Below are 17,838 nucleotides of genomic sequence, written 5' to 3'. Positions count from 1 at the left end.
TGCAGATTTGTATAAGCATTATGTTTAATAAAACTGTGTGAAGAAAATATGGCTAAAGATTATTTTGATAGCCCTTGAGTACAGTAAAAACAAGCACTTAATTATATTTTCATTCTACTGCTTTCCAGTGTTTGGACTTACGCTAATTTTCCCAGCCAGAAGTGGCAACTGTGGTCATTTGGTGGAACAAATGAAATAATGCTTTGTGCAAGTATAAGCTGCCTAACTAAAGCCAGTTTTTACAATATCTGTCCTGGTGTTAGATACAGATGTCCACATTAGTGGAATACAAATTTATTAAAGGATAGTAATTTATTAAAAACAAAATGTTTAGTCTAGCTAGCCCTTTGAATTCTTTGTCAACAACCAGTTTCAGAAAAATCATTTTTTAAAAAGAGAAGCATATGCAAATGGAGCCAGCCATCTATTTCAGGGAGAGGGGTGGATTCCATAGCCTTGGACTGGTGTATTTATATTGACTCCTGAATTTCTCCAGGTATGGGCAGTATGCCAAATCTGTCTACGGTGGCACCTTTGGCCCCCATGTCCAATCTGTCAGCTGTACCTTCCATTTCTCCCATGGTGATTTCAACCCCACTGTTGCCTTCTGCCAGCCCTCCATCATTGCCAAATGGAACCTCCAGCCTTCTTCAGCCATTAGTTATGTCCTACTCTTCCAGTGAGTACCCTAATGCCAGAAAATTTCCAGTTTTGACAGCCTAATGTGGTGGTTTGTTCTCCGAGCATGTTGTTTAGTTTCCAGATGTTTAGTTTCTGAATGTTGATAGCCTGACTTGGGCGTTTTTGCATAAAAACAGTCAAGACTGAAAAGCCAATCTAGTCTCCATTCCCAGCGAGGTTTTTTTCCCCTCCCACATGTATCCTATTTGTTCCATTCTCCTCTGTTTCCCCAGAAATCCCTCCCCAATATTTTGTTTTGTAATGGAGAACAAGCAGAGGGGTGAAGGAGGTGCACTATCTCCCTTCCCCTACTTAAAAAATAATTTACTATTATTTATGCAAACTGCTTTCCCCACCTGTCAATGTGGAGGGAGACATAGGCTCCATTTTTTCCACTCTGCAAGTGGGATTTCTTTTTCCCTGTCCTTTGTCACTTCTTTTACCTATGTCAGTGGTATAAAGTCCTCAATTTGTGGCTGGGTTCTGGACAGCGGCTTTTCTGGCCAGCTACAGAACCCATAAAAACAATGCAGCAATATTCCATGCACTTTGCAGTCATTCAGAATGGGGTTAAAGCTGATCTTTACAGCAAAATAAATTTTCATAAATAAAACTGTATAGCTTAGCTTTTCCAGAACAATGTCTTCACACCTAATTATAAAAAGGGAATAAAATGGAGGAGGAAGTATGGTGAAGATGGGAATAGTAGAGGAAACAGAAAATAAAATATAAATTGGAAAGAGGAGTTGGATGTGGAGTGCATTAAGAGAGGAGGGGGAATGCTGTTTGTTAGAACTTCTGAGCTTCAGAGAAGCAATAGAAAATCGGAGAGTACCAGCTGAGGATCAGTAGAGATGGTGAAACTAACACTTTTAATCTGCTTTGACCCAGGAGGCAGCTTGATTGCCTTTGCAGATGCTTAAATTACTTATGGTATTTTATTTCCCCGTCTAACTCCTGTCCCCTCAAAAGACTGATCACTTTGCTTAGGAAACCCCCCCCCCAAATCAGGTTCTTCCTTCAGGTTTTGGTTAATAGGCATTGGAATCAGAGACTTTCTCAAAGCTAGTATAAAAGTTTTCAGATCTATGGACCTAAAAGAAATGCAGTTAAGCATACATTCAAATGTTTTTATATACTGGAGTGTCCTGGCAACTTTAAAACTTGACTTCAACTCCCACAATTCTCCAGCCAGGCATGTCTTAAAGTTGCCAAGGTTGGACACCTCCTTTGATTTTCTCAATACTGGCAGTCAGGGTTCAGCAACATTGATAAGTCTTTTTTCCGGTAGAGATGATGATGTTTCTTTCCAGGACTGGACTAATTATTAACCCATTTCAACATTTCTCTTGTTTCAGCTTTGCCTCATTCTAGTTCATATACTCCCATGATAGGAGGATTTGGTGGTTCCAACATCCAGAAAACTCAGTCCTTGATAGATTTAGGATCTAGTAGGTATGGATCTTCCAACTTGAAATATTAAGTCTCAATCAATAGACTTAATTTCTTTTTTTCCCCAACAAGACCATTTCTTTTGATTATCTTTGCACCTGAAGTGTAATCTCAGTATTTGGGAAGATTGGTTGGGAAAAATTAGTAATCTGCAGAAAAATAGAAGAAGAATGTTAATTTTGAATATCATGGGTTGTTTTTTTAATCGACTCTGGTTTATATTACAGTTCAAATTCTTCTTCTACTACCTCATTAACTGGCAATTCACCAAAGACAGGATCTTTAGATTGGGCAGTTCCTCAGGCTTCAAGATTAAAATACAGGCAAAAATTTAATAGCCTTGATAAAGGGATGACTGGATACCTTTCAGGTTAGTGCCGGATTTAAGATGGGTTTGTTTGTTTGTTTATATGTGTTTACATCCCTTCTCTTTATTTTTTACAAATAACTCAAGGGAACAAACATATCCGATACATCTTCCTTCTCCTGTTTTCCCCACAACAACAACCCTGTGAAGTGGACTGGTCTGAAAGAGAGTGAGAGGCCCAAGGTTACCCAGCTGGCTTTCATGGCTAAGGCGGGACTAGAACTCACAGTGGCCCAGTTTCTAGCCTGGTGCCTTAACCATTAGACCAAAAATAAAAATACACAAGATTTATTTTAAAATTAATACTCTTTTTTCAGTAATCATTTTTCAGGTTTTGAAAGAATCTACACATCATGTCATATTGTCCTAGTTTTAATTAACAAAAAAAAAATTTCTGCATGTTTGCAATACATATTAAAATGTATTTTAAATTAAATTTTAATTTAAAAAGCATTTCAAAGAGAATTACTTTGGAAAAACTGTTTTATTTATTGTGAAATAAGGTAGAATCTCCTTCAAGTCAAAGGCAAAATTTGGGGTCTTCATGGATGTATCTCTATAGTTAGTCATAGAATGGATATAGTTTGAAATGCTTTCAGGAATATTTTTTCGATTCCCAACCAAGGCTACAACCCTGGATTTCCTGAGTTTCCCAATATTAATCTGATCCCATCCTGCTCAGCCCTGGACTATGGACTAAGGAGCTATACACAAATGGAATCTTAGTTCTCAGATCTAGCTGGGGTGATACTCGATTATCAAGTACATGCAAACATATTGTGGTTTTTCATGAGTGCATACATTAGAAATGAGGAGCCATAGTGGCACAATGGTTAGAATACAATATTGCAGGCTAATTCTGCTGAAAGCCAGCAGTTTGATTCTCACTGATTCAAGGTTGACTCAGCCTTTCATCCTTCTGAGGTCGGTAAAATGAGGAGCCAGATTGTTGGGGCCAATGTGCTGACTCTGTCAAACTCGCGATGTATCGGAGCTTTTTCCCCATTGCCAGCAATGGAGTGGGCGCGGTTTCCTCGTGACGCGTCCAGCCCACAGGCTGGCAGTTTGACACCCCATCTGTAAGCCATTCAGAGAGTGCTATGATGCATTATGGGGCATATATAAGTCTAAGTACAATTATTGCTATTGATAAATTACAATATTTTTCAGGCCATTTACCATACATGACTTTTTAATGGTTTCCAGACACTGTCGCCTGAGAGTTGTGTTGGGGCAAAAACTAAATTTAATTTAATTTTGACAAATTATTATGAAAATACCAGTGGTATTTATTAGTTTTTGCCTAATACACATTAAAGTTTACAGTTAGCAAAGACAGTGCATCTATAGTACATTCAGAAAGTATTCAGACCCCCTTTCACTTTTGTCAATATTGTTATGCTACAGCCTGATTCTACAGTTGTTGAAATTCATTTTTTCTCATTAATCTATACTCAGAACCCCATAAGGACAAAGTAAAACAGAATTTTAGAAATGTCTGTAAATTTATTAAAAAGAAAATATTGAAATATCACATTGGCATTCAGAACCTTCGCTCAATCTTTTGTTGAAGCACCTTTGGCAGCAGTTACAGCCTCAAGTCTTTTTGGTATGATGCAACAAACTTTGCACACCTGGATTAGGGGATTTTCTGCCATTCTTCCTTGCAAATCCTCTCAAGCTCAGTCAGGTTGGATAGCGACTGTCATTGGACAGCCATTTTCAGGTCCCTCCAGAAATGTTCAATAGTCAGGGCTCTGGCTGGGCCATTCTAGGACATTCACAGAGTTGTCCCTAAGTCACTCCTGTGTTGTCTTGGCTGTGTGCTTAAGATTATTGTAATGTTGGAAAGTGAACCTTTGGCCCAGTCTGAGGTCCTGAATGCTGTGGAATAGGTTTTCATTGAGGATATCCCTGACTTTGCCCATTCGGCTTTCCCTCAACCCTGACCAGTCTCCCAGTCACTGCTGCTGAAAAACCTTCCCACAGCATGATGCTGCCACCACCATATTTCACTGTTAGGTTGATATTGGGTAGGTGATGAACGGTGCCTGATTTCCCCCAGAGATAAAGTTTAGAATTGTGGCCAAACAATTCAATTTTGGTTTCATCAGACCAGAGAATGTTGTTCCTCACAGTCTGAGAATCCTTCAGGTGCTTTTTTGCAAACTCCAAGCAGACTTTCATATGTTTGCACTGTGGAGAGGCTTCTGTCTAGCCACTCTGCCATGAAGCCCAGATTGATGGAGGGCTGGTTGTCCTTCTGGAACTCTGTCTCATCTTCACATAGGATCTCTGGAGCTCAGAGTGACCATCGGGCCACCTCTCTTACTAAGGGGCTTCTCCCCCAATTTGACTGGATGACAAGGTCTTGAAAGAATCCTGGTTGTGCCAACTTCTCCCATTTGAGAATTATGGAGGCCACTGTGCTGTTAGGAATCTTCAGTGCAGCAGAAATTTTTATTGTAGCCTTCCCCAGATCTGTGCCTTGCAGTAATCTCTACAATTGTCTCTGAGCTCTGCAGGCAGTTCCTTTGACATCATGGTTTTTGCTCTGCTACAGTATGTGTTGTCACCTGTGAGACCTTCTATAGAGAGGTGTGTTCTTTTTCAAAACATGTCCAATTAATTTAATTTACCACAGGTTGACTCCAATCAAGGTGTAGAAACATGTCGGCAATGATCAAGAAAAATGGGAGGCACCTGAGCTAAATTTCAAGTGTTGTTGCAAAGGGTCTGAATAGTTATGCCAATGTGATATTTCAGTTTTTTTTCATTTTAATAAATTTACAGACATTTCTAAAATTCTGTTTTCACTTTGTCCTTATGGGATACTGAGTATAGATTGATGAGAAAAAAAATGAATTTTAACAACTGTAGAATCAGCTTCAGCATAACATAACTGCTAAGCTTGTAAGCCGCCCTGAGTCTTCAGAGAAGGGCGGGATATAAATGGAATTAAAATTAAAAAAAAAACAAAATTGACAAAAGTGAATGCACTGTATCTCCGGAGGCCTGAGGGCCACAGGTTCTCCTGGGTTCTTAAGTAGTGTAGTTATGTCATTTCAGTTAGGGCTCTTGGCAGTCCGCTCACATTTATGATTGGTTTGCAGCATCCTGTGGTCCCGTGATCATGATTTCAGACCTTTTTTGCTGATTTCTAGCAAAAAATACCCATTTGAAAAGCTAGATTAGTGTAAGGACCTGCTTCAAAACCTCTTCCCAAGAAAGCAGAACTCTTGGAACGGAGTAATCCCAAAAGGAACTTTTATTAGGAGAAGTTGACAGCAGGCATAGAAGGCAGGATCTGAGGGTTTCCCACTCAAATCAATAGGTTAAAAGAGCAAAAAGCAAACCTCACTCCAATAGTTCATCCGGTCAGTTCAAACGTCCACTGTGGAAACAGGGCTGATAAGACTCCGTTCCCAAGGCTGTGAAAACGTTTGTTAGGTCTTCGCACCTCTTCTTCCATAGTGAGAGATAAGCCAGATGGCCAGAGGCAAATTCCTTTCTCACCCTAAGCTGGTATCAAGGGGAAACAGTTCAAAGAGCAAGCAGATAGAGGAAGTGGAGAGGATACATTGTATGGTTAAGTGAAAGGAAGAATTAACATGTCAAATCCCCAAAGCTTTCCTCCTCACCCTCCCCCCAGGAGTATGACAGAACCCGCAGAAAGGAAAAGAATAGAGGTAATCCTCCCCCCCCAGCAAAGGAACAGGTTCTGACAATTAGCTTAACAATTGCATGATTCACTTGACTGCCATAAAAATTATCATGAAAACGTGGTCCAACTCAACTTACGACTGCAAGAACTTACCACAGAAATTTTGGTTGTAAGTTGTGGGATCCCTGTGCTGATTATGTTTGGAATTTTTTGTAAGTGCCTTTTGGGATGAAATTTAAAATGAAATTAGTTGGATACCTTTTTAAAATACAGATCATTAGTTCATAGTTCTAACTGGTTTTACATGTTAATGTGTGTAGTAAATTATTACATTTGATTTATTAAGGATTTCAGGCAAGAAATGCTCTTCTACAGTCAAACCTATCTCAGACACAGTTAGCTACTATCTGGTAAGTTTATTCACAAATGCATGTTTGCAATTTTTTTTTAATAGATTGTGATACTTATTTCAAATTCTTGAAAAGTAACGATGGCTGTAACTACCTACTTTCACAACCACCACAAATAATGCTAAATCAAGCATTGTTTTAACTAAAGTTTATTGAATAGCTCGGATTTAGTTTCCCAGATAGAACATTCAAGGATTGCTTGACCAACTCCTGATATCTTTGCCGTATATTTCTTAGTAGTAACTGGTGGTGTCTCAATTAACTTGTAGCAATGAAGAATGGAATTGTTTTGTACGTGTACAACATCATTATATTCTGTGTTCTTTGCTTTCGTGTTTATTATGGAAATGGCCTTTTATAGACTGATGCTTGATTATGGATGTGGTTTCTATTTGTTTACTTTTTTATTTCTTTACATGATACGTGTAGTAGCTTGTATTCAGCATTATGCGCAGACTAGGTCGTTATCTATTTAATATTGTACTATTGTTCCTAGATTGCAAAAGGAGAGTATTGATATTTTTTCCCCTGGATCATTCATTTATTCATTTAGCTTGCATGCTGCCTAATCTAAAACAGTTCACGTTGCACGATAGTGGAAATAAGCCATAAAATACAATATTCGCAATTATAATTACAAAACCACAGTATACAATCATGACAAAAGCATTACACTTTAGCAGCTTTACCAAATCATGCCACAGAGAATACAAATTGACCCCCAGAGGGATGTCCGGACTTCCACTCTTTTCACCTGTGTTGGGATGAAGCTAGGTCTCACTAGAGCAGCTGCTGCTTGGAACTCAGGCTTGTAGGGCTTTATAGGTAGACATCTCAAAGCGGGTTGAAGACGATGGTTATTATAATACCAATAAGAGAATTTGAGCAGATGTTGAGTTTTTGCTGTTGAAAAATCAATAGCATACAGCAACATACAGTAACCTAGCTGCACTATGTCTGCAGTCCTCCAAATTGGTATATGCCGATACATGAATTATAGAGAATAGGGAGCCTGTTGCCTTGGGGATGATAATGAACGTCAACTTACAGCAGTGCCAGCCTGTCTGGATTTCAGCAACATGTTGCTATTTTATTTATTTATTAAGTTTCTATTCCGCCCATCTCCCGTACAAGGCGATTCTGGCCAGCTTACACGTTATAGTTGCAGATTTCCTATCTCTTCCTGCCCAACAGTACCTTTAAGTAATGTTTCTGTATCTGATTTTTCAAAGCTGGTCCCTGCTTCATCATGGATATCCCTGGAGATGTTGTATGCAAAGATCAAAGTAGCTCTCCCCAGTTCCCTCGGTTCTTTTAACACAGATCTGTCTTTCCTAGGTCTCTGTCTGACACTGACGGTGATGGACAGCTGAAAGCAGAGGAGTTCATCTTAGCTATGCATTTAACTGATATGGCCAAAGCTGGGCACCCACTCCCTCTAACTCTGCCTCCTGAGTTTGTGCCCCCTTCTATGAGGTGCTTAACACAAGGTGACATGTAATTAAAATTATAGGTAAAAGCTGATGAACTGAATTTTTTTAAAAAACGACTGTGTTCCCTTTTTCTCCTAGAAGTGGAAAGCCTTTGGAAAATACTAATTGTGCTCTGCCAACATATCAACCAGAAGAAGAACCTCCCCAGAAACTTCCAGGTAACTGGGATCCTCTGTTTCTGCATTAAAATAGGGGGTAATATTTTTTGGGGGAAAAATTAGTTTTAATTATGTTAGTTATATCTCCTATTTGAGATGTATCTGGTTGACTTTACTTTAGCTTTATATTAGGAAGCTGCTTTCTGAATTACAACCCTAGACATTTCATTACTGCATGGTGCGGACCAGGTGCATTCTCATTCGAGCCATACATTTCCAACAATAAAAAAAGACGAAATAGCAATAAAGGCAGATGCACCTAGACCGAACGCATGCAGCAGCAATGGGATACATACAGATCTTGAGATTTGGAAAGCCGCCTGAATAAGATTAGATGCATCTCCATCTGTCTCCCTTTGGGTATTGAATGGTTCTACCCTAATCCATCTCTTACAAGTAATTGAGAAGAACACGACCTGATCAGTGTTCACAGCTCAGCACCATTCGCTGTTCTTTAATCTAGTTACCTTTGAGGACAAGAGGAAGGCAAACTACGAAAGAGGCAACCTGGAGCTGGAGAAACGGCGCCAGCTGCTCCTTGAGCAGCAGCAGAGAGAGATGGAACGTAAAGCCCAGAAGGAAAGGGAAGAAAAGGAGCGAAGAGAAAGGGAGAGGAAGGAACTGGAGCGGAAGAAACAGCTCGAGCTGGAAAGGCGCTTGGAAAAACAACAAGAGATGGAGAAACAAAGGGAGGAAGAGCGGAAAAAAGAGATTGAAAGACGTGAGGTTGTCTTTCTAATTGTTTTGGGATTTAATCTTTGGAAAATTTATTTCAGCTTGTCCGTTAAGTAAACCCATTCCCGTGAGAGTCTGTGGATCTTTTAAGTGCACTCCTTTAGAAAATATTTCGCTTATTGACAGCTAAGAAACTATGATTATTTTATAGTTTACCTTTTATTCTGAACTTTAATTTAAGCAGATAGTTTCATCTGGATTCAAATAAGTGGTCATTAAAATAAATGATAGTCTAAATTTCTTGGGGTACACTTTGTGAACCTAAGCATCGATTGGAATAAATACAAAACATTTATAATCATTCTATTATCGCATAAGCATTAGGTATTTTATTTTCAGGCAGCTAAACAAGAACTTGAGCGTCAAAGACGGCTTGAATGGGAGAGGATTCGTCGTCAAGACCTTCTTAATCAACGTAATAGAGAACAGGAGGAAATTGTGAAGTTATCTTCTAAAAAAAAGAGCCTTAATCTTGAACTAGGTGCACTGGTGAGTCACACACTGCACAAAAGTATAGCATTACAACTAAACTCAGTTGTTTTCCCATGGCTTCTGCAAATCTTTTGTCTAATTACTTTAATTGTAAATAAATTGCAGATTTTTTTGTTTCTATGGTGTCATTTCCTCACTTCTCATATTGAAATTAAGAATAGTCATTTATAGAGACAAAACAACTAAAGGACAGCATCAGAAGATTTGAAGAAGCTTTCAGATGTACAGTATAGAACTATAGAGCCTTGGTGGAGCAGTGGGCTAATGCCTCCTTAAGTAACACCAGCTGCCTGCAATTAGTGCAGGTTCGAGTCCCACCAGGCTCAAGGTTGACTCAGCCTTCCATCCTTCCAAGGTAGGTAAAATGAGGACCCAGATTGTTGGGGGCAATTAAGCTGACTTTGTAATAATGCCGCTTGGGGTGTGTGTGAAAGCCCTAATAAGCAGGCATATACATAGAATGAAGGCTACTGCTAAGCTTGTAAGCCGCCCTGAGTCTTCGGAGAAGGGCGGGATATAAATGGAATTAAAATAAATAAAAATAAATAAATAAATATAGTAGCTGCATAGGAGGGAAAAACCGTGGTTGGTACTGTATCTCCCCCTTCTTCAACTATGTTTTATTTATTCATTTCAATAACATTTATCTTTGAAGTATGGTGATGTTATTTCTTGTATTACTTTAATTTACATCCTCCCCTTTTTATCTCTAGAGCACTAAAGGGGTGATAATAGATAAGAAAACACATGCAAAATATAAAACAGTTTTTAAAATCCACTTAAAAACACCTGAAATTATCAGTTCACCTTAAAAACCATGGCTGAAGTGGAGAGAGAAGTCTTAGAGGATTGCCAAAAGAAATATATTTTATAGCATGGGATTAGCCCAGAAGCAAATCACCTACATTCTTTTTGTCTTTCATAGATTGGTCAGTGTTTTAAAGTTTTGCCTGCAAGAAGTGGTAGAAAAATCTCTTTTAAGTCATTCACTAAATAGTGATCTGTTAGGTGCTTAGAATAGATCATCTTAATAGATTATCCAGTCCCCTGCACTCCAAATACTAATTGGGATAATTGTGTGGTTGCATTGGTGATATAAAATAATGAGCCATCCTCTATGTGGACCTTGAAATTACTTAGTAAAGATAGTCCAAATTGTCCCTGAGATTACCCTGCTAGAAAGAATAATATTGTTACAAAAGAGTGGATAGTATACCAACAGAATTGCTGCATTTGTCCCAGTAAATAGCTAACTTATATTAAGAATTAATGGATTGGTAAATGGAGCATCTGGTTGTTGCATTTGTGTATAGCATATCCATCATTCTGCCTGCCCAGCATCTAGTCTTTACCTGCTACTCAGTGGAGGAACCTGGTAGGCAGAGCTCTAAGAGAATAACTCTCCTTAACTTTTACTTAGCCAGGTCTCAGTCATACATGCCAGAGTTTGGATTAAATCCTAAAGAAGTAATGAATAATTGTATGTCAAGAAATTTGTGTATGTTATTGATGTAATGTTTAAAATGTTTGTTAATACAGAATGACAAATACAAGCAGATCTCTGGAAGACTAGAAGATGTTCGTAACAGAAAACAAAAACATAAAAACGAGTTTGCCAATCTAGAAAGCAAATGTGATATGGGAATTATTGAAATCAAGCAATTGGAACAACAGCTTCAAGTATGTGATGTTCTGTTAAGTCTGAAATTCATTCCCACAAAATGACGGTCAATGCAGGGGGGGAAAAAACATTGAAACCAGTTGTCTATTAAGGCTGCAGTCCTCTTGAGTGTGCCAAGATTCTTTCTTGTTGTTTTTCTTGAGAAGATTGCCTATTATCTGCCATTCATTCTCTCTGGTTTTTCATTTTCATACGCACAGTTTGTTTCTCTGGAAGGAACAGATTACTGTAGTCCAATATCAGAATGGAGACCTTGTACCTTCTTTGAAATTAGGTTCTGGGCAGCAGGTTCCCCATTCCTGCTCTCAGTACTAATACAAAATGTTCAAGAAGCCTGACAATTCAGGTTCTTCTTGATTCCTGATCTCTGACTGCTACTTTAAGCACACACAGACAGGCGTTCTATGGAGCAGGAACAATATGAATCACTGCTAATCAGCCCTGAGTCCAGAAGGTACCGGAGGCGCCTGAAGATCCTCCCTAAGCAGGAGTGTTTATCCAGGTTTCTAAACAAAGAAGCAGAATTTATGACAATTTTAAGATTTTCAAGAGATTTATTCCTTGTCCTTTCATGACAGTTGCAGATCATAACTGCATAAATTATACAAAGCAAATAAGGAAAGTAACACAACCATTACATTTTTTAAAAAAATATTCTATAAGGTTTTGAGAGCCATTTTGATGTAATATAGCACCAGGCACTCACTAGGAAACAGTTTTAGTCCAGCCTTAGGTACAAAACCAGTGGTGATCTTGGGCCAGTCACTTTCTTTCAACCGTAGGAAGGAGGCAATGGCAAACCATTCTGTAAAACCACATGAAGAAAACTGCAGGGACTAGTGCAGGCAGTTAACAGAAAGCACAAAGAAAAGAAAAGTGATTTTAGTTGGGACTGGAGAGAGAGGGAGAGAGAGATAAAATGTATAATTCCTATGGTGAAGGGTGGGGAGCTGTTGTAGCAAACGAGGTATGCACAAACAAGTGTGTGAGTGTACCCACACTTATCTAAAATACTGCTCTCTTTTGGGGTAATGTTAACACTTCCGTGTCAGAAGCACTGAAGTGCTTCCATGGTGAAACAATTTGCCAGTGACATCACCGTAGCCTGTGGGATTCTCAGTTGGGGGCTCCTTTCATGTTCCCATGAGTTGCCCACTGAAATGGTACCCATTTATCTACTTGCAATTGCCTGCTTTCGAACTGCTGAGTTGTCAGGAGCTGGAGTGTGTGATGGGAGCTCACCCCGCCCCTCAACAGCAGTGGGTCTTGAACAGGAGGCTGCCAATTATCAGGCCAGCATTCTAACCTTGTGAGCCGCCACACTCTTGAGGTAAGGAATATTAAGCAAACTGCAAAAAGAGTAAGAAATGGTACTCAAATGAAATTAAAGCAGGAGGTTGGATAAAAGAAGAAATCATTTTCTTCATCCATTTTCCCATTTTTAATTAACATTCAACCAAGACACACAAGTTCATTCTTTTGATCTAAATTGTCACCATTCGTGTACAACTTGTGTTCATGTGATTTCTCTTATCAAATATAACCCTCTAGTCTTGAGAATTATTGTGTCATGTAATCTATGTCATATTTGTTAAGAATCATTGAGATTCTCAGATGGCAACATGACATTATCTTCATACAATAGTATCCATAATACATGAACCCAATCAACACACATGAAGCATTCCTTCTTATTCCTTGTGTCTTTATTCCTAATTACAACTAAGTGAACATTTTATTTTGTTAACAAATGTGAGCGATTGTGATGAAACTGGGAAAGAAATTGGAGCAAGGGTAGATATAAACAATCAAGAGCAGAAGGCAGGCTATTTGGAGGTTTTTTTTCACAAACTGGAACTCAATCCTAGAGGCAAGAGACCTGGTGAGAAGGTTTTCAAATTATTCAAAGAAACTTTCCTTTAATGAACTCACTGTAATTGAGGTTTGGAAAGATTCATTATTTACTCTGACTAACGTTAAAGATAACTTACTGAAATTTATGTAGTTCCTGCTTCCTTGATCTTGCCCAGATGAATGGGGCTTGACACTGAAGAGGACATTTTAAAAGATGTCAGAATTAGTTTAAATTATGGAATATATGCCCTAAAGCTCATTATTTGTGTATGTACATTTATATTGGCATGTGGCAGGGCATTGGTGCTTGTTTTGGCATATAGTTTTCTAAAACAGGATTTTTTGCTTTGTTTGGTCTTCTGCAGCATTGAAAGAAAATGTTAAAAAAAATTAAATGGTTGAAAAATTGATAAATACCCCAATCTTCCAAAATTTCTCTGTTTATACATGCTTAACTCATGAAAAGTTATTAAGTAAATTTATTCCTGTAACTATAGATTGGTACATGTAGCATGCCGTAAAAAAACAAAAAAAAAAACAGCAGTGCTGTAAAATATAAGATTGTAAAATAAAAATATAAAGAGTATTAGATGTAAAAAGTTACAGCAAGATAAAGCCAGAGCTATAACTAAGAAATTAAGTATTTCTAAGTTTAAATGACAGCAGAACAAAAGTAGCAACTTGGTTGTTAATAGTTGAGAATCAATCTGCAAGAAGAGTTTTCAAGATCTGAGCCTTTGAGTTCACTTACCATCAATAATTTGGTCCTGATTTCATTGTAAATGGGGTAGTGGAAGACGTAATGTCCTTTATTTGACCAACATTACAAAGCAGAGACATTGTTTGATAGGGCATCATGAAATGATAGTAATTTCATTTATCTATTCATGATGCAAAAATTTATAAATAATACATACCCACTTGACCTTTGAGCTGCATTATTATTCTTTTCACACTTTTTTTTATTACTGGAGATATATTCTCCATACCGGAATATATCAGCCTACATAGGTTTGGTTTGGTTTCATCCAAAGGACATGTATTTTTTGGAAATGTTTTGGCTTCAGGTCATGGCATAACTAAAATGATACTATCCTCGCAGATAAAGGAGGGCTTTAAGAATTTACATTTAGGAACTGACCATTTCTCAGATTGGGGATTTTAAGGTGCAAAATTGATATCTGAGTCTCTCATACTTAAAGAATCCATTTTACCCTATTAATTTCTCAAGAAACGTTGAAAATTTGGGTCATAGTCACTTGGAGGGTACTTTGGAAGCCACTAAATTGGTGCAGGAGTGTTGTTTCTTAAGTCTGTGCTTTCATTTGTATTATCAGATTATGCCAAACACATATGCTGGTACTACTTTTCTAAAATATACTGTCCTCAACTCTACAGGAATATCAGAATAAGCTGATTGCTCTTGTTCCTGAGAAACAACAGCTGAGTGAGAAAATAAATCACAACAAGATGAGCAACTCTTTTGGTAAGTATCATCAGTCTTATGTCTACATATTTATAAGTATACATTCATTCAGGAGTATTTTTGCTCCCTCAAATGAGCCATGTCTGAAAAGCAGTTCTGAGGTCCCCTTTTCAGACAGATAGAAAATCTTCCCATTCCTTTTTGTGCTTGAATGGCATCACCCACTCTGCATAGCACTCTGACTGTTTAAGGCAGCTCTCCCCTATAGTTTGTCAAAGACTAAAGTATTAGTAAATGTAAGTAAATATGGTGTGTAGATATGTGACAAAACATTGAAAATTTGTAAGTAAATATTAAATAATTGGTCTTTCATTTGCAGATACACATCTAAATTCACTGCAGAAGAAATCATCAGAAAAAGAAGAATTATGCCAAAAACTTCAGGAACAACTAGATACACTAGAAAAAGAAACCACTTCCAAGCTGTCAGAAATTGATATTTTTAATAAGCAGCTCAAGGTACAATTTTGTTGTCGCCTTTTATTTAAGCATCTAAGATTGTTCATTTAGTGAAACTTTCTTTCTTCAACTAATCAAGCCTTGTGTGTTATTTTCTGTTTATGAGATTTCATAAAAATGCATACCATTTTGTTGATGATACTCAAATGCTGCCCCATTAATCTCCAATTTGATTTTAAAAAGAATTAGTACCAGCATTTTGCAGTTTGGCCCATCTACGCCAAGATTTACAGGGGTATTATTTTGCATATTGTAAGGTAAATTAGTAATATTTGAAGTAACTTCAACTAAAATATTGAAAGTGAACCTTGGCATGGGGAAATGGATGACAATACTATTTTCCTTAATAAAAAATATAATGTAATAAAAGGAAAGCCAACTATTTCACTCAGCACGTTCATTATTTAAGACACACCAAAGCAGTTTCTTGGTGCAAGTGAAGTTCATATTACATCATCTAATCTCCTTCCATTCATCTACAGAATGTAGGTCACAACAGTGAGAATAGGGAATATGCAGATAAGGGGAAAATATGGAGAAAACAAAATGCTTGAAAAGGGTGAGAAAACCAAAAATGTGAACAAACTGCAGTTATTAAGCTTACTTCTAAACAAAGAATCTATTACATGTTCATTGTATTTGGCAGTTAGGTTCTCCACTCAAATTCTTTCCTGAAGTGTGTTGCAAGGACTTAAGCTACCCCTGAAATCTTCCTTACCTGGCTTACTTAGTAGTAATGTGTTCTTTTCCTTCCTGTTTTCTGTCATCTCCTCCCAAAATTGCATGATTGCACCATGACAGAGAGCATCTTATCTGAAGGGCTTTTATGATTCAAATCTCTTTCAGAGCCAAAGATTATGAATGGAGGACTTGAAATTGTCCTTCAACTGTCAACGCCTGGACAGCAAAAGAGATGTATAAGTCATTTAGTGACAGTCTTCCCTGCTACATTACAGCGTATTTGTGCTTAAATTATAAAACATATTTTAGATACATATACATGCATATTAATTGGAATATGGAGGGCTGGCAAAGCTATGATTTTTGTGTTTAAGATAATTAATCTTGGGAGTGTGGTGATTATGAATTTCCTACTTAACAATGTGTGTCTGAAACCTTTCCACATAACGGAAAGGTAGATAGTATGTCTGTAAATATAACAAAGGGAAAAGTCAGTGCTGCCATCCCTTTCCATTCTTTCCTTCCTTATTTTCTTCCTTTCTTTAAGTAAACAGCATAGGGAGGTGATATGGAAGAAGCAGCTTCCTCTTCTCAGTTACATAACTGAACTTTCTTGTGACTGATTAAAGTTGGAGGCTTAGCCTAGCCAACTACAAGTAGTCCTTGCTTAATGACTACAGTTAGGACCCACAGTGCTATCACTAAGCAACCCGATCATTAAACAAATAATCATGTGACTGCAACAGACTAACAACCTCACCCCTGCCACAGTTGTTAAATGAGACATCGCATGACTGCGACTTGCAATTTTACTGCTTTCCACTGACTCTGCTTTTTGGAATTGTGATCCCATAACTTTGGGATGCTGCAGTAGTTGTAAACACTTGTCTGGAGTGAAAGTGCCGAAATGGCGATCACATAATTGTAGGAATGCTACAATGGTGGAAAGATTGATTGCAAAACTATTTAGTCAGCACCATTGTAACTTTCAATGATTACTAAACATGGCAGTCCTCAAGGAAGGTCTACCTGTCAGTCACATATGCTGTAGAGCTGGGCAAGTGAAAGGAGATTGTAAAGGAGCAGCTGTTTGATCTCTTTCCTGAAATATTGTAGTCAAGAGAATTGGACCGTAGTTCCTGACCTGTCTGTCCTGTCTATGTCAAGAGGCAGAGCAACAAATATAAAAGGCTTTTTTTATAGACTGCTCCCATGAGACCAAATCCATTGCAGTGCCTGTTTTCACTGTAGAGCTTATGTGCAGATACTGTAGAACAGGGGTCTTCAAACTTGACCCTTTTATGATTTATGGACTTCAACTCCCAGAATTCCTCAGCTAGCATGCCTGGCTGAGGAAGTCTGAGAGTTGAAGTCCACAAGTCATAAAAGGGCCAGATTTGAAGACCCCTGCTGTAGAAGGATACCTACCCAAGTACCAATCCTTACGTTACAAAAGACCACCACTTCATCTCAAGCAGGAGGCATCAGTAGGCTTAAAGGGATCAACAGTTGAAGGACTGCCCATTCCCCAAACTTAGCCCAGTCATGTTTATGCATTCTGTGGCATGCATTCTACTGTGGGAAATGAGAACAGAAATAGAGTGGCATATAGAGCAGAAGAAACGATGGCTGAATAGGAACATTGCAAAGGACAAGATTTTATTGCTGATCCTATTTGTGAACCATTAATATTACTAATTTTGGCTATAGAAGACTCTGTCTATCTCCCTCATTCACACCCACACTCACATAATACATAGGTAAATATGATGAGAGATGAATCAGAACTTTGATTGCTAGATTAATTATTCCGATTCCTTAAGTTCTCCACCTTCAAAACAATCCCAGAGAAAAGTTTAACCGCTTTTTATCTGCCTTATCTTACAGTGTGAGACTATGGATGCTTCTATTCTTCAGTGCCTTTTGTATCTGCTAAGCTGTCTCAACAACCTCTTCCTCTTACTTAAGGTTATTTTCTAATCTTTGGCCTTTTTTTTTGCTTCTAATAATTTCCATGTATTTTGTATTGGTGTGTGTGTGTGTGTGTGTGTGTGACAAAAAAATTTGCATTGCACTAAATCAAAATATTTTCCTATGCAATAATTTGGTGCTCTACTGCAGGAAGAGATTTTATTTGCCTTTTGCTTGCTTTTAAACTCTGTCCACTAACCAAATACTTTTGATTATGGGAAAAGGTAGGAATAATCCTCATGTCACTGCTTTTA

The 17,838-nt window shown here is 38.0% G+C and overlaps 1 protein-coding gene across 2 annotated transcripts in view; it reads left to right on the top strand.

The window, feature by feature from the left end:
• Positions 1-17,838, top strand: part of ITSN2 (intersectin 2) — a 73,819-nt gene that overhangs the window by 19,298 nt on the left and 36,683 nt on the right. The window contains exons 6-17 of one of the 2 annotated variants that reach the window (XM_083351814.1): positions 497-679; positions 2,040-2,136; positions 2,361-2,503; positions 6,511-6,574; positions 7,913-8,050; positions 8,146-8,225; positions 8,689-8,951; positions 9,300-9,449; positions 10,992-11,132; positions 14,386-14,473; positions 14,793-14,932; positions 17,501-17,581. In XM_083351814.1, coding sequence (XP_083207940.1) covers positions 497-679; positions 2,040-2,136; positions 2,361-2,503; positions 6,511-6,574; positions 7,913-8,050; positions 8,146-8,225; positions 8,689-8,951; positions 9,300-9,449; positions 10,992-11,132; positions 14,386-14,473; positions 14,793-14,932; positions 17,501-17,581 — 1,568 coding nt within the window. The remainder of the gene's footprint in view (positions 1-496; positions 680-2,039; positions 2,137-2,360; positions 2,504-6,510; positions 6,575-7,912; positions 8,051-8,145; positions 8,226-8,688; positions 8,952-9,299; positions 9,450-10,991; positions 11,133-14,385; positions 14,474-14,792; positions 14,933-17,500; positions 17,582-17,838) is intronic. The other variant, XM_083351815.1, reaches the window with a different exon arrangement.

Source organism: Vipera ursinii, assembly GCF_947247035.1.
Source record: "Vipera ursinii genome assembly, chromosome: 1".
Taxonomy (NCBI): Eukaryota; Metazoa; Chordata; class Lepidosauria; order Squamata; family Viperidae; genus Vipera; species Vipera ursinii.
Note: the sequence above shows the minus strand (reverse complement) of the source record. Positions and strands in the feature narration are given on the sequence as shown.